An 18,449-nucleotide genomic window follows, 5' to 3' on the forward strand; every position below is an offset into this window, starting at 1 on the left:
GTTTGTTGTTGGCACCTTTAGAGACTCATTATGTTTTTCCTCTAGCACCGCCTGAAGCTCTTTAGACCCCAAAGATGACTTGACATTAATATTTATCACTAATGAACCTTCAGTTTAAAAGCCTCTTTACACCTGAGTGAATGTCATGTTGTGAGCATTACGTCCTCAGGCACATCTTGCTAACTACTGCTTTGTCCCCATTAGCTTTTAGCACGTAATATCTATCGAGTGAGGAAGATCAGCATGGCCATTCTCTATACGCTGCAGTATATTAATAGCTGCTTCCACTGGGAGAACAAGCAAAGGAGTATTACAGCTTTCCTGGTAAGACTTCATACCACTGTTTACAAGATTTCAACTCTGTGGCCCTTTTAGTAACCTGAGGTTAGAGAACGCATCCGTGTAATCCCTCTTTGAAGAAAACGCTCTGCTCCTTAATAGCAACTTTTCACTGTGCTCATTTGACCCTGCTCTGTCAGGGTGCAGCCATCCATTTTTTTATAAATAACTTTTATCGAACACCCACCACAAAGGACAACTTTTTTTTCTTTTTTTAGGATTTTCTAAAAAATGGGAAGTGTGTGTTTTACTGGAATTGGTGCGATGTGTTTGGAGTTGTGGCTTAGGGGTTAACACGTACTCCAGTTTCTGTGGTCATGTGAGAGTTTTAGGTTTAAATCTGGACTTCGTCATGTCCAGATACTGTTAAAATTACATTCTTGTCAGTTCAGCAGTGGCGTAAAGGAGCATATGTACACTGGGTACATTGAGCTCTGTTGCTTTTTGAGAGATTTGAATCTGGTTTAGGACACGTCTTGATTCCATTACAATCATTTCGTGTCAGTTGAAAAAAACGGGTGAATATGCTCTGATCATATTACACTCTGGTACTTGAGTGCACCATTCAGGTTTGAATTGCTTGCTGTAAATTAAACAATAGTAAAAAATTCAAAAAAGTGTGGCAAAGTAGAATCAGATTTGCTTTTATCCTTGGATCTGTTTGTTACAGACACTACCATTCATAAGTTTGGGGTTGGAAAGACTCACCAATGCTGCATTTAATCAAAAGAGAAGACAATTTAATATCAGTTTATATATATATTTATATATATATAATTTAAATCTTATTAATTTTACATGATGGCAAAGAGGATTTTTTAGCATCCCAAACAGTGTTACGTGATACTTCAGAAATCAGTCTAGTATGTTGATTTGCTGCTCAGGAAGCATTTATTTTTATAAAAATAATTGTGGTTCATAATATATTTTGAGGATACTGTGATGTGTTTTTTATGAATCTTTTATTTGAACCCTAATTTAAAAGAAAATAATTCATTTGAAATATAAAAAAGATTAGCATTATAAATGTCTTTGCTGGGACTTTTGTTTAATTTAATGTGTCCTTGCTTAATAAAAAAATTAATTTAATAATAATAAAAAAATTTGCTCCCAAATATATGAATGGTAGGTAGTGTGTGCTAGCAGTAAACAGACTAAACTCTAATGTGTGAGCCCTTCCAGTGTGTCCCAGCATGCAGTGCTGTGTTTTATTTTAGCCAAGTAGGAAAGGTTTTAAGCCATGCTATAACACACAAGCACAAGTTATTTTTAGAGGCTTTCTTGGAGCTGTAGTGTAATCTGCCCATGCAGATCACCCGTGCCGCTTCGGCCCACTACTGGAATGAGCAGTGCCCCCCGAAGGGGAGTCATTGGAGGTGTGTGCACCCATCCACCTGAGGACATGGGGTATCAATCTGGGAAGAGGCGTGGGACGTCCTGTTGCCGGCCCTATCATTGTCTGCACACCTTGGGTTGAGAACAGAAAGAACCTCATCTCATCTCCACTAGCATGTGGCCTGTTTCCACACCACTGCGTTCAGAGCTGTGCAGGTGATGCAGAGCTATGGAGATGACAGGAAAAATGAAAATAGGGCACCTGTGTAAATCGTCCAGGCTGAGGGTTGCATCTCAACTAGGCAATTTTTTGGCTATAAAGACCAATTTCACTTTTTCTCTCATGATGTTTAATTACCATAAATATTGCATGGCATCTATAAAACGGCACGTTACCCTCAAGGGTTAACAAACACATATCTGTCTTTCTCTCACTGTATGGGTGTATGTATATCTGTAGGCTGCGGTAATAAGGAAATAGATTCAGACATTGACAGATGCTTGTCTCTAAAAAGAGCATAATTAGAGGAGATCGTGCTTTTCTCTCTACGTTTTCTCATCCAATCCATGTCATCGTAGTCATGTCAGCCGTTTAATTTATAATGCAGGCCTGTATGCTTGGAATGTAGTACACAAAGTAAGCAGTGAAGAGAGGATACTATTCACTTTACAAACATATATTTAAAATACATTACAATACATTATTCATAGAGTCAGTGGAGTATCTGTCCTTTAGCTTTTACACTGAACACAACTTATAATGCATTTGCGGTGCTGCGGTTTCTTTGTCCAGGTCTGTAGGTTGCATAGGCAGCGCCTGTTCCCGGAACACACTCCCACCCCAGTGCTGGAAATCCCAGAGGTCACCACCCCGACCTGCACACAGCAGAGCACATATACACACTCCGTCTTGCAAAACACAGCTTTGATCTGTGGAGAGTGGGAAATACTGTATGTGTGTGGGTGCATGTGTATATATGCGCACAACTTTTCTATATTGTATAATAATTTATTCTTTGTTTTGGAAAGAAATCTTTGATTGGACCTCAGAAGGAGGGAAATGTAACATATAGTTAAGTTGCATAAATCCCCCTGTAAATGTTCCTTTAAATTTTTCATGCATGTCCACCCAAGGCACTGTTTTTAAACATTACCAGTCTCATTAGGAGTATCTTAATATGCATTTGCAAAAAAACTCTAGATATATCTCCCAAAAGCATGCAGCCGCGCTCGTAACCAGACAGACTGCTCACATACTTACGTATTTTTATTGTTTGTTTATGCAACAGTAATGAGCCTAGAAAAAGCACTTTTTAAGTCAGACAACTACAAGGCGTGGAAGAAAGAGGGCCGTGACAGATAAAATCTTTATAAAATACCACTTTTTAGATGTGGCTTGCACTTAGACTGAGAAAGATGAATGTGGCATACATCAGAGGAGACTGCAGAGGGGTTACACAGAGTTCCCTGCTGCACGTCTCACTTTGGCCTGTAGATGGAGCTACAGCACTGTCGAAACATGCATGCTCACACACACACACTTTCAGGGGCCGATGATAAGAACAGGTATGAGTCGAGAGCAGGCCGATGACAATTCTGATGGAAAGCATTAAACAAAGTAATTTCTTACAGAGCAAACAGACTCCAAAAACTTTCCACCACAGGCTAAATGAGCATTACCCAGGCATTAACTGGCCAAATTTGCTGCTTCTGAACTCTTAAAGTCTCAAGCATTTTCAAGAAAGATGAAAGGGAACGAAGGGTGAGGAAAAAAGATTTGGAGCTTTGCTGTCATTAGAGTGTATTTAAGTAGAATTAATATTTTAACATATGAGCTTGCTTCGTCTGTCAGTAGTCTGGACTAGAAAAGAAAACCTAGACGTGTGTTTGTGTGTGTGTGTGAAAATTTTTTTTTTTTTTTTGACACTGCCAGGTAGCAAGCGCTTTCGACATCATTTGACAGGCTGTGAAATGCTGATTGCTTCACATCACAGACTGTAAAGATGGCATCTGATGAATGTTTGATGCCGTGCAGCTGTAAACACAGTTGGCAGCTGTGACCGAGCGCTCTCTCTCTCTCTCTCTCTCTCTTTCTGTTTCTGTCTAACAGAATGGCCAGTGCCACATGATAGCAGGACGGGGTCTGCGCAGGTTCCTGGGTCCTGAGGGAACGCTATAAAGTGGCGGGCACCGTCTAAGCTATTAACTGGCTTGCTGGGACAAGCCAGGATTAGAATGATTACCAGTATTTCCACGACCTGATTCATTATTCCAGTTAACTCGTGTAATGTCCTCTGGAAAACGCAATGATCTTCTGAAATTGATGGGTTTTGCTGTATTGCACCTCCTGTCTGTGCTAGGGCTGTCCATTTAATGTTAATTTAGTACAGTTAATTACATTAAAAATATGCACTTAAAAAATTTATACTTTAATTTCCTAACAAAGATTTTTTTTTCTTTCATTTGAGTAAGGTTTTTTTTTTATGAGATCACTGCCAGCGTAGCTTATGGGGTCTTAAGACATGTCTATAAAGTTGAACTGTTTATGGTGCTGGACACTAAAGCAGCACAATATAATTGCCTTAGACAATCCGTAAACATGTGTAATAATTTATTGTCCATCTTTCTAGTCAAAAAAAAGTAGGGTGTTAAGGACGAGACCGACCGAAAATATGTCCTTTGAATGCTTAAATTGAGCAATCACAATTAATAAATAAATAAATAAATAGAAAATACAAATGTTAATTAAATGTAGCAATTTAATAATAATAAAGGTTTATGTTATATTGATACTTCTGTGATGGATGAGAGTAAACAATACATCGAAGAGAACATTTGCATACAACATCCAACAGTAATATATTAAAATTACATTTAAATGCCTTCTGTCAATTCTGTCATTATTCACCCTCATGCCGTTCGAAACCTGAACGACTGTAAGATATCTTTCAGAATAGTTTTACACAAATAGTTTTGGTTACCACGGAGTTCTACTTTATAGACAAAATAAATAAATGCATCATATGTCTCAAAATCCATCATATTTGATATTATTATATCACATTAAAAAGAAAGTCATACTGATTAGGTTGAGTAAACAATGAAAGGATTTTCATTTTTTGGGCTGAAATGTCCCTTAAATTACCGTGATTTGAGGCTTTCCTCACCAAATATTTAAATATGCAATGCATTTGATTATTTTATGGACATAACATGTACTTGATTCACTGAAATGTTTTCATTGATTGACAGTCCTAGTCTCTGTGTTAGATCTTTGTCTGCCTGGGTTTTCTTTGTCCCTCAGCTTCACTCGGTAAGTTTCCCTGGACCGCTACATTGAAGCGACTGTGTGCATACATGTGTGTGAGTCCCGCTGTGTGCCTCGTGGGCTTTAAAAAACTGTCACGGAGCCTGTGCGGCGAGTATGACAGAAGGGCAAACTCTTATAGTGATATATGTGCACGGGCTCTTCCTGAAACTCTGGAGGAAGGGATTAATAATTAAAGCGCTGGATTTGAGCGGCCGCTAACAGTGCAGTGATGGCTGGAGATTTGACAGTGTCAGTGTTGTTATTGAGATGTGTATGCTCTGTGTCATTGTACCGCTCCTGGGGCTCAACACCCAGTCTGCCCTGACCCCGTGCGCATCCCTCTTATCCTTCACGCTGACACCTCCTTCCTTCATCCGTCTGTTTAATGATTATTCTCTCTACCTATGAGTGTAGATTTTTGATCACTCACTTGAATGTGCGCTTTGCGTGTTTACATATTCATTGTTTGCTTTGCATAATTTGTGCCTATTTTTAATATTCTTCTTCCATCTGTGCATAAACATGCTTTAGCTAAACAGCTTGCAGGCTGCATTCTTTTTTGCCTATTTGTGCCGCCGAACAAACATGCTCCGTCTTTAACCCTGATGCACATGTCTGTGTGCATTTGCATGTTGTAATGACCAACACTAACACGCTCGCCACCTCCACAGTCACAGAGGACAACTCTCCCCAGGCTGGCCGTGACGTATGCATGCGTGTTTGAGCTTCCGTGAGCTGAGCTGACACTCTGGGTGCCGCCCGCCCCAGGGGAGAAGGCTCGCATGGCAGATCTGTCACCCGTGAGGTCGCTGAATGTTAACGCTTCCAACATGGATTAAACACTGGTGGCCAGCGCGCCGGGGTGGGGTCGACATGCCAGTCGCTGACAGGCACCACAGGGCTCTGTACGCTGGCCTCGACACCGCCGGTTACAGAGAGGCTTTATCTCTTCCTCTCTCACTCTCTTTCTTGCCCTGTTTCTCTCTGGGCGCACAGTCCACTCCAGCGCTCCGCTGATAAGGACATGAGCCACAGTCCAGCCAGCTGTTGCTGTGAATCACAAACATGTATCATACACTCGCAGTCTGCAGTGTGGTTATAGGATCACATTCCAACACAAATTATATGCTACAGCTACATCTATTTCAGTAGGTTCACGATTGGGAATTATTAGATTAATTATTATTTACAAGAAATTATAAATAAAATATAATTGTCTTAATTTCAGAATAATTTGTAACAATTTATGATCGTTAATATTATCTACAATAGCCAGATATGCTGTAATATTATAATAGTACCGTATTTTCCGGACTATAAGTCGCACTTTTTTTCATAGTTTGGCCGGTCCTGCGACTTATAGTCAGGTGCGACTTATTTATCAAAATTAATTTGACATGAACCGAGAGAAAAGAACCAAGAGAAAACATTACCGTCTCCAGCCACGAGAGGGCGCTCTATGCTGCTCAGTGCTCCTGTAGTCTACACTGAAAACATAGAGCGCCCTCTCGTGGCTGTAGACGGTAATGTTTTCTCTTGGTTCTTGGTTCTAAATAAATGCGACTTATAGTCCAGTCTGACTTATATATGTTTTTTTCCTCATCATGACGTATTTTTGGACTGATGCGACTTATACTCAGGTGCGACTTATAGTCCAAAAAATACGGTATATATATAAAAAAAAAGAATATCTTGTCTCTGGTCTGGACAGATGGGCATATTAATGAATAACAGAAATTATTTAATATAGACAAAATATTATATAAATATTAACATGATCACTTTTGCACATTTGCTAGTGATCTGATCTTTTTACTGACTGTATCATTTGACCGAAGTCAGCAAAATGAATAAACGGATCATTATTCAAGTCAGTTAAAATGTTATACTTTCAAAAGCCAAATACCTCATGCATGTTTACATGAGCAATATTTGTTCATATTCCAAATAAGTGAATCAAAGATAAATTGTAAGAAAAAAAAAACTGTATTAATTAGTTCACCTTCCAAGTCTTTTGTTCATTAGTCACGTGACGCATGCAAAGAACAAATCGTTCATGCATGATCATTTGCATAGTTTTAAATCCTGAATGTCTTAGATATGTAGATGGTAAGGTGATTTTGGTAAACTACAGATATTGTTAAATGTAGATATATTAGTTTAGAAATATGAGTCTGATAGCTGTCACAACATCTGCACAGTTCTGAATCCTTAAATTCTCCAATCTGACCACAGCATCTCTTATTGATCTTACACAACTTCCCATGCATCTCAAGCTCTTTCTTTTGTCTTTGTTGCCTTTGTTAAAATTTTCTGTATTTTAATCAAGACACCATGTCCAGAGAAAGGGAAAAGTGTGGCAATGCTGCAAGGATCCTCTGTTCACATTAAAGTTGCCGGTTTCATCAGCTCTCTCGAACACAATCATAAGCATTAAGCCTGCAGCCAGTAGTCAGCCTTGTTAGATTTGCACAGATACGTTCATGTAATCTGGCATCCGTCCACGGCCCTTCGTCTGACCCTCATAAAGCCGGCTGGCACTGCTGCAGTTGTTTGCGTCTCGCTGCTGCGGAAGATAAATACATGAGAGGCACACAAGAGAGACTCAAACTTCCCCTCATGGTTTAGTTAGAGCTCACTTGCTCTGAGAGGATACACACATAATAGATTTCCCACTGTTCGAAATTCACAAATTTAAATATTAATGCTCTGAGATGCACAACAAAGTTAACCATGTAAAGTGCTTCTTAAAAATGTGTACCTCAGTCATTGAAGACATTGGTTAATATCTTATTAATTCACCTCAAATCTAAATTGTAACAAAAATCAAACCCACTGAGACCGTGTAATGACTCAAAACAGTTTAGCATTTTTCATATGCATCTTACAGCAATCCAATATATGTTATCCTGCTAATTCTCCCCACGTGTCCGTTCAGTTCTTAAGTATTTATGGACTCCCGACTGCTTCAGATTCAAACACCAACTTTATAGGACATGATCCCAGCCCAGCCCTTGCTGTGTTTATGCTTTTAGCTAAACTAATCTCCCTTTATAAATTCTGGGTTATTTTAGCCAGTCAGTGTTATGTTCTTTTGTACACAGGACGTAATGCAGAAAACACAGTGGGTTCCAAAATCCTGAAACCATATTTAAAACCTGGGATTCAAAATCTAATTACAGTATATCTAAAAAGTTTGGGGTCAATAAAAAAATAAAAAAACTGTTATTATCAATCGTAATTGATTCTTGCAGCTTGAGTGCTGCTGTAATTAAAGCAAAATACATTCTGAAATTCACATTAATCATTTCAACGTAAATAATGTTTGTGCTTGTGACTCGATCTGTAATGAAGAAAAAAATAAATAAAAATCAATTTAAGTATAAGCATTTTCACTAGTGCTCTCAAGACTTGTTGAACCCCACTGTACAGCTTGTATACAGAACATAGCATATATATATATATATATATATATATATATATATATATATATATATATATATATATATATATAATTAATTTTTTTCCTACATGTTCTGACTTTGAAATTCAGATGGATGGAGGTTATTGCACTCCCACAGTGATGCGTGTTTACATTTAGCAGTAGCTGTGGAGTGTTGTTTCCCAGCCCTCCACACCACTTGTGTTTATTCCGTCAGTAAGTAGTCTGATTTGGTAGCCTCTCTCCACCCCTTTGCCGTTTAATCAATTTGCAGGCTTGTATAAACTCTTAGTGAGGGCGTCTTTGTCCTTTTGTTCCTGCCATAGCTCTCCTCTACCCCTCCCTGTAGAGCGTGGGTGGTGTACTTCTGCCAGCCTGGCTTCGGCTATAGGACTTATTTTATTCACACTTTTAATCGCTGAGTGTTTTATTATTAGGTATAGGAATTCCTCTGACAAGGGGATCGTCTGGTGAGAAATACATTTAGTTCAATCATATTAGCTGCACACTAAAACATATCCATCAGGCAGTTTGTAACCCCCTTCTAGCTGGTCTTCTGGTGGTCCTTATTGGTGCCTGAGGAGAGGAGAAAGAGCATCTCCATCACCTACTGAACACTCTAGAAAATTAAAAGTAATCTTTTCCTCCATGAACAGTCAACATATTTCAATCTAAACAATTTTTAGGTTCATACTGAAACATGATATGTGTGTAAGCTTTGCTTAATAAAAGGGTATATACATATATGAACTGATAATTGCATTATTTAACCAAATTGACTAATGACCAGGACTCACACTTGTATTTATTCTGTGTGAACAGAAACACACTGGACATCAATGCAGTAGACTCTCTGCACTGTATACATGCTTGTCTTGTGTGTGATGCTTTTTTTCTGTGGGTTGGAGGAACTCACAATGTTGGAGATATTGAGCTGTGTGTCATCAGAAGTTTTTATATTGAGTTGCTGTCTGTGTGGTCTGGGCTCAACCCAAAGTCTGGGCTTATTGTTGCCAGATCTCACTAGAAAAACAATCAACTGGGTCTGATAAAACAAGCCCAAAATAACTCACTTACTTCACCAGATAAGCCCAAGTACACGACTACTTTCTGGAAATAAAACTAAAAACATAACAATCCATCTTTTTGCCCATATTTATACATGAAAGTGTCCTAATACACATAAGTGGACATGGCAACACTGACTGTGATATACTTGGTTAAAAAAAGTAATACAGTTGCTTAACTCTGCTTATTAACTCAAGGCTCAAGACTCAAATTTCAGACAGGTTTTGTTTATCCAGTCATTTAGATGCTACATTTAGACACTTTACTGTACCTCCGTGTGCTTTTATCTTGTCCATCAAGCCTGTGAGCAGTTGAGCGGAAATGTGCATTAGTGGACGATTCTGAATACCTGTGACAGATCCTCTCTCTAGACTCCCAGGCTGCAAATGAATGGTCTCCTACTGTTGACTCGCATGGGAAGACAGGGACCAGGCAATTAGATTTTAGTAGTTAATTTAGAAGCTTCTGCAGGCAGGGCAAGCAGGTTCAACTTTCCTGCTGGGCTGTCTGCAGGGTTTTCCAATCTCAGCTTTCTCCCTCGCTCACTTTCTACCTCAGCTTCTTTGAAAGGTATCACTTATGACAGCTAACCTGTTGATTAGCCCTTAGAGTTCATCTGAGGGTGAGGATGAAGGCGGGCCCCTCTGCATGGGGTCCCAAAAGTGGAAACCACTACAACGGGATGCTGCTCGTATTCAACCTTCACGAGCTATAATACGATTTTCAGCCTGAATCTGTGCGCTAGCAGATTGAATAAGGAGTTAAAGAGATTCAGCCCATCTCCTTCGATGGTGTGACTAAATTTGTAATGAATAATTAAAGAAAGACCCAGATGTGTGCACTGTTGTTGTTGAGCCTGTGGGGTTTGTTGTCCAAGTGCTCTGTGCATTTAAGCACAATTCTCATATCCCTGGTGGCAGTGTGTGTGTGTGTGTGTGTGTGTGTGTGTGTGTGTGTGTGTGTGTGTGTGTGGTATAGTGGCAGTAGGTAGACTGCCCCCAGAGCACCATGTCTGGCCACTGGCTGATTTGACAAGAACATGCTGGTACTGTACTACAGCTAAAGTAAGGCCTGCAGGCCCCGACTAACTTAAGTCAAACATATTATCTCTAACAAGCCTCCAGCATGCCATGCAAACGCAAGCCTGTTGTTCTGTGTAGGTGCAACCGTACAAGCTCTATCTCGTGACCTTCAATAGAAACAGGGCTAACTCGGGCACAGTTTTTGTTGCATCGCTCTGCGACAGCTTGAGGTTGCAGCGTCCAGTGTAGAGAGAATGAATCATAATGGGTTTTATTGGCTTTTGATGCATCACATGCGGTGTAGTAACGGGTGTAAAAATTCAGATTTATTGATTTAAATTCAGGTTACATAGATGATTGTGCTGACTTTATTGTGATTTAATACACTGATGTAGTGCAAATAATAATATTTTGAATTATAAACTCTACTAATTTATTTGGTCACACTTAAGTTTGGGGACCAATTTTCACTATCAACCAACTATTAACTTCGACTTTTGCCTCCGTAAACTCCTAATTTGCTGCTCATAAATAGTAAGTAAGGTATTAGTTTGGAGTAGGATTAAAGTATCTAAAATACAGACATGCAGAACAAGGCATGCTTTATGATTACTAATAAACTGCCTATATGCATGCTAATAAGCAACTATTTAATAGTGAGAGTTGGTCTCTAAACAAAAGTGTTAATTACCATTTATTTTTATTAAATATCATCTTCATATTTTAGTTCTTATGTTTACAGATTAATTGTATGTAATATATCAGTGATAGACCACAGATATTGACCGATATATTATTTTTGAGATCATCATCGTGTGCCTCCTTCCTGTTGTATAATTAGCATTTTCTGTTTCCAAATAGTTTTATTTATTGTGTACACAAACAGAAATATATATATATATATATATATATATATATATATATATATATATATTCAGCTAATTTAAAGTATGAAGATGATGGCAAAGGTAATCTAAATCAGCTAAGGTATACCAAATATTAACTAATACCAGTACACTGAAAATGTACCAATATACTGTTTCCCTGGATTTCTTTGAAAACACGCATCACTTATTACACTTATTACATCACAGTAGCAGAACACTGATGTAAATGTTCTGGCATAAATACACAACCTGCTTACATTTAGATGTTTTGTTACAGATTGGTTGAATTGTAATGTGCAGACAGCATATATATATATATATATATATATATATATATATATATATATATATATATATATATATATATATATATATATATATATATATATATATAATAATGTTTCTTCCGAATGTACAGTGGTCCCTGTGCGTGTCGTCTTATATTTCTCAGGCTCATTAAGTTGCTGCTAGCTGGGTTTAAATTCAGCCATCCAATTAGTAACGTGCGGTGCGGTGCCGAGCTGTGGGTGTTGCACACCTAATTCTCTTATTGAATTCTGAAGGATTATTTATCTGATTTCTACCAGGGGTCTTTAAGTGTTAACAGTCTCTTTTTGCACTGGTAAAACTTTACACCCAGCCCTCCAGCATCCGTGTTCGCATGCTATCAGTCAGGCAGCAGGAATGCATCACAGTCAAGAAGCATTTGAAATGCAGTACATCCGAGCAGTGTGGAGGACCACTCAGTCAGATGCTCTGTTCTGTCACGTCCAAATTACACAGCACCAGCACAGTGTTAATCGATGCAAATGGACACCACACAGATGCTGTCACCGGCACATTTATGATGTGGTGGAAGGTCTTGTGGGATGCTAGGATACAGCTTTATACAACAGTTTTCTTATTATGATGAGGTTTACTGTCCCTGTGTCAAGTCTTTCTATTTTCTAGTTAATTTCTCTTGTAAACTCTCAGAAATACATATTAGAGGAAATGTATATGTGTGGGCAGCATTGCCAACTGTGCTGTTTGTGATTCTCATACCCTGTTTGATGCCCTCTCTCTCTCTCTCTCTGTCTTTATTAGATGTTTGTGGTGACAGTGTGGCTTTGGGACCTGTTCATGTTGCCTCTCTTCCTCCTCCTGCTCGTTGGTTGGAACTACTTCCACATCACACCAGGCATGGCCAGCTACAGTCAGGACTTGGTGAGTGCTGTGATGTCGCCCACTCAGCTGTACAGGAAATCGTCCCTAATAAGTCAATACTGGTGGTCTATCACAGGAATAAGAAATAAGCATCCATTTTAAACCTCACAGATTCTATTGATGAATGATTGCAAATGATAGATGTTCTGTCTACAGTATACAATGTATGTTGTAATTTGTATTTTTTCACAGTCAAACATGAACAATATATGATACAATACAGTAAAAAAAAGTTATATTGTGACATATTATTACAATTTAAAATAACTGTTTAGTGTCACATGATTCTTCACAAATATTATAATATACAGATTTTGTGAAAGAAATATGGTGGTTAATCACTTAAACTAAGATAAATGGTAAATAAAATTGTGATAAATAGAAAAATAATAATAATAATTCTGATTAATGCAAATGGATTGAGAGACCACATTCTATCAGCTGCAGTCCTGGCGCCTCCGTCATATACTGTACAACGTTACATGCATTCACAGCAGTGTTAACTCGGCGGTAGAGTTACTCTCTCATTATTTGCATGTGCTTTTAAATGTTTAATTCACGTGCTGACCTGTGCTTTTTCTGAGCGAAGCATACACTCAAAGCCTGTCAAACACTGCCTGATTATTGAACAAAGTTATATTTTGCGCTAATACTGTCAAAACACACAAGGTTTACATGTAGACCCAAGTTAGTCATGTCTAAAATAAAAGTAAACAGTGTAGAGAAAAACGTATATGTGCCTGTATATTAGATGCGTGCATGTCTTAAAGGGACAGTAGGCCTATTAAACATGCAGCCTACTGTCATTACTGTCAAGGGATAGATCACCCTAAAATTTCATTTCTGTCATTATTTACTCACTGTCACGTTGTCCAAATCCTGTATTAATTTCTTTCTTGTGCTGAACACAAAAGAAGATATTTTGAAGAATGTGGGTAACCAAACAGTTGCTGGTCCACATTGAATTTGATAGTAGCAAAAAATACTATTGAAGTCACTGGGGACAAGCAACTGTTTGGTTTTCTACAATCCTTAAAATAGCATTTATGTTCAGAAGAATAAAGTAACTCACTCAGGTTTAAAACCACTTTTGAGTGAGTAAATGTATAAAAATAATGGAATTTACCGCTGATTAGAGAACCGGCTTTACTGACGAGATGCGCATTAACGATCGGCCGATCGTGATCGGCGCACCCCTAATATTTGTTATTAAAAAATAAAAATCTTCGCCCTCTTTGGCCTAAATATCTGCCATTCTTTTTTTTTTGTTACCTTGAAAGACTGTCTTTATAATAGGTAAATTTGTTTGGCTGTAATGCTCAGACAACTTACAAAATAGTAAAACCAACATGACAAAGAATTGTGATAAAATTTTGAATCGTGATATTTCTAAAAACAAACAAACAAAAAAAAAAGTTATATATTTTTTCCATATTGCCCAGCCCTATATAACATTAATAATAGTAAAACTAAAAGTTATTGTATATTATACTATTATATTATCATATGGCTACTTGTCAAACATGAAATATTAATTTAAATTGAAACTATTTCATTATGTAACAAGAATGAGACTGGGGTGACATAAAACAAAAAAACAGCAAGTAAACCGGATGTACACCTTGTATATTAAACCATCACCTGAATTATGCTGATTGACCATTCAGAATGAAGTTTTTTGAGTCATTAAGTGAAATTAATATCATATTTTTTTTACAACATTTCTAAAGACATTAAATGTAATTGTATTAATAAGATTCGGGAGGAGCGCGTCAGATACTTAGCCTAACCATCAAGTAATCAATCCCATAGTATAAATATCGCTGACTTACCTCTATCCATTGACGGTTTATCAGCATTCCTCCTCCACCCCATCTCCTCACTTCGAGTTCACTTTATAAATAGACGGGGAAGGGGGGTACTCTAGGTTTGGGCCATTCCCGAGCTCGGAGCCCTTCCCCGGACAGCACGCCAAATACGTATACCATACCTCAGCTAATTATATGTAAGCGTGAACTAGTGAAATGGTCTGTCTATCATAATTAGATCATGTTGTCTATTCCCATTCATAACATTCACAAAGGTTAAGATGTCTAAGATGCTCCAATCACCATTGGTTGTGAGTTTTAACATAGCATTCACACTTTGAGTGACCTTCATTTCCAGTGGCTTGTATAAAGCACATTTGAGTCTTTACTCCGAGTGTAGCAGTTCTTTGTACACCACCATCCCTTCTCAGTGCCATACCTCAGGCTCAGGTGGGGCTGCGCTCTCTGACAGTGTTAAAGCCTGCATCACCTCATGCTCACCCCTCGGCCTAGCAGAAACAGAGCACCACGCTAACTTTCAATAGCCTAGAAGGATAAGGGATGACTTGATAGAGAGCGATCCCGAACGGCTCAGATGAAATGCTTTCCTTTCGGTTTCAGGTGCATGTGTGAGTGTGTGCACATGTTTATGTTGTGAAGAAATGAGATTGCTTGGTTGCGACATCGCTCTTGTGAGGAAGGCCCCTCTCGTTCACCTCCTCCTTTTGTGCGAGGTCACCCGAGAGGCAGTTGCCACGGCAACAGGGCCTCTCCCAATGGGGGTGTATATACAAGCGGAGGTTTCATTACGAGGTGTTTGTTAAGAAAATGCTCCATTGCCCACATGTGTCTCAATCTCATCCGTTCTCTATCTCTCTCTTCTTCTTTTGCAGGAGAACATGTCCGCGGCCGAGGACGAGGATGAGGATGAAAAGGTATTTCGCTGGTGACATGCATGGTTTTTGATTAGCCACTGACTTTTATAGAGCCTCTCTTTGGGGTGCTGCCTATGTAGATGGACTGTTCGCTCTAACTTTAATACTGCATTTAACTCAGAACCGCAGCTTAAATACATTCAAAATGAGGACAGACGATACAGCAAGCACATTTTCCCTCAAGTACTTTCACACCAGTCCTCTGGGAATTCCTGCTCATACGACAAATGGATTTAGCTGCTGTGGTCCTTTTGAAATGCAGAAATAAGCACAGAACGGCATCATTAATTGAAGTTTGCCTTCCGCTGGGGAATAGAGGCAGTGTAAGGATTTTGAGGCAGGCATGGCTAAATAGGGAGGCTGGACTGCAGTTCAACTCTCCCTTTTAGCATCTTATTTTTTAACGTGTATGATGAGTTATTAGACTTATAACAAATTCCCCCATATCTGCTTAGGTCCGATTATTCCTAAAATATACAGTCATTAGAAACAGTACAAAAAAGTCTTTATTTAGAAAAGCAAAACAACAAAATCTAAGCTGGTATGGTTTCATTGTTTGGCACATTTGGATGGCAAATGGTCACACTGGTCAAAATCTGAATGCCGAATAAATTCATAATGAGGCAGGGCAGGCTCATAATCATTTTAGTCCGCGCTGTCTGGTTCAGAGAAGAATGGGTTAACAGGAAGACGATGCGTTATTGCTTTCTGACTTGGATGTAAGGAAATGCGCATCTCTGAGCGCTGACCCTTGTGCTGTACGTCTAGGGCCTAGGATTCATATCCATAATGTGCTCAATATATTCTGCTAGGATGACCGCAGGCTAGCTTCATCTGTTGAGAGGAACCCCTCTGTTAAAAACGGCTTCCTCTTCCAAATCCTATCCAAGCCAAGCAGATAATTCACGGATGAAACTCATGATATGTGTGTGCAAGCACGTTAGCTTATGCCCAGCAGCTAAACAACTGTAATATATCTTGGAGGGAGAAAAAAGAAATAAAAAAGTCTTATAAATATGTGGCATTTAATTTAAGCTAATGTCATAAAAATTATATTAATTTAAACGGTTTTATTTTTATAATTAGCCTGAAATATTACATTTGTAGCAGTTAAAATTAGACCTTGGACTGCCTGTGCATTTATTTATTTAGATGTTATTATTTATTTTAATTAATTAATTATAATTACGAGTATCAGAATCAACAGTATTTTTCTAGAGAGATATATCATGTTTCTACACCCTTTCACATCTTGTGTAGATGAAATATCTCTTTTCATTTATTTAATTACCCAAAACGTCCATGTTTATTTTAAGTTGTCAGTTCTAATTGAAGGTGGCTTGTTTCAAAAGTCCTGTTTAGTTTTTTCACTTTGACTTTGGTATCATGCAGGCAGATCAAACAGTCTGGCTTTACACTTCCTATCAAAGTCATCGCAGCTCATGTTTTGGGGTTGGAGAAGGATCGTTGTCCCCTCTGAGAAGGTTACAATTACCAGCCGTTTTTCGGTGTGTTTTCCCCTGGAGGATGTGAATATGTCAACCTGCAGCCGAGCAGGACAGATGCAATGGAATTAAGCTAAAGAAAGCCAATAGGATACGCTGCGTTACTTTAGGATACGCAGTTACTTCAAATAATACACAAAAGATCTCTATGAGCAAAAATCTGTCCTGGGAGAGAGAGGGAAATTTACAAATCATGTGCTGCCATGTAACTTTCTTTTGGCTTTCGGTATCAATAGTGTTGAGCACACAGACACTGGTTTAATGGCATCAGAAAACAAGAAGATAGAAAAGAAAACAAGTCCTGGATGTGTGTCCTATATGACCAGGAGGCCCTGTTCGCTTGGCCCTGGTCACAGTGTCACCTAAGAGTAAGTGCTTTGGTTAGACAGGCAGAGAGCTGACCCCCTTCTTCCACCCCAGGTTACCATCGGTGGTCTCCTAACACACGAGCCCTCTCCCCCTCACATCTAACGCATCACCTTCAGCATGTACCACAAGGACAGAGTGTTGATGTCATAATCATTGTGTATTCCAGAGTGCACAATCCTGTGACACATCCATTTGGGAGCGTTGAGCATTTTGTGCTTGTTTGTACTGCGGTTGTCAGCTTTAACAAACCCATTTGTAACACATTTGGCCAATAACACAGGTGTTTTATTTAGGTGCATTCTTTTGGTTATTCCATTGTGGAATAAGTGAGTCGTGAATATTTGCACCAGCTTTGAATGAATATTCAAATTTGACGCCATTTACCCAATTACATGACTGTTAAATGAACCCTGCCTTGCAGTATTTTGATTGTGCCGAGCATCCCTGTGAAACTGCATTTTCTGTTCGCCTTTTGTGCAATCTGTTTCCTATTAAGCCAACATAAAAAGTTATTTGACAATTTCATCTAAATTGAGAATATGATCTGACACAGGTTTTCTAATCAGTAGATGTGTAGCTTGAATAGTTTATTTCTGCAAAAAAAAATTGTTTCCACCTCAGAGGTGGAAAAAAGGATGTTTGACTTCAAGGGAGTTCAAGGAGATGAATTACATAAAACTTGTACATTGTTTTTCTATGAATGCTTTCACTAGCTATGTTTCCATCCACCTATTTTTATGCGCATTTTGGATTATCCCATAAAAAAAATGCTGGATGGAAGCACTAAGATGTGCATAAATTAAAAAAATGTGCATAAACGTATTCGCACAGGAATAAAAATTGCAGAAACTACAATGGAAACACATTTACCGAATAAATTCCACCGTGCACATTGAAAAAGTCATGTGACTTTACACTATGAGACAGGATAACTTGACTAACCAGCGGACGGATCTCGTTCAAAGCATCTATATGTTGTTTTGGTCGTTCTGAAATGCCCGAGGAAAGCCTGTCATCAAAGAATTTCTGTATAATTACCGTCTTACATGACCGTTCCCAAACAGCAGGCATCCACTTCTAAAAGCAATGACCGCATTTATTGTGTTACGTCTGCTCTTTCTGAAGCGCAAGTAATTTATTACATATGAAAATTATATTATATTCAGTGCCTTCACCTAGTTTCCTTAGAGATATTTAGTTCCAGTTTATCAGGAAGTGACGAT

At 38.6% G+C, this 18,449-nt stretch overlaps 1 protein-coding gene across 1 annotated transcript in view; it reads left to right on the forward strand.

The window, feature by feature from the left end:
* Positions 1-18,449, forward strand: part of LOC113061601 (multiple C2 and transmembrane domain-containing protein 2) — a 42,450-nt gene that overhangs the window by 16,496 nt on the left and 7,505 nt on the right. Inside the window, exons 17-19 of the mRNA XM_026230853.1 lie at positions 205-324; positions 12,490-12,609; positions 15,311-15,352. Coding sequence (XP_026086638.1) covers positions 205-324; positions 12,490-12,609; positions 15,311-15,352 — 282 coding nt within the window. The remainder of the gene's footprint in view (positions 1-204; positions 325-12,489; positions 12,610-15,310; positions 15,353-18,449) is intronic.

Source organism: Carassius auratus, chromosome 43 (genome assembly GCF_003368295.1).
Source record: "Carassius auratus strain Wakin chromosome 43, ASM336829v1, whole genome shotgun sequence".
NCBI lineage: Eukaryota > Metazoa > Chordata > Actinopteri > Cypriniformes > Cyprinidae > Carassius > Carassius auratus.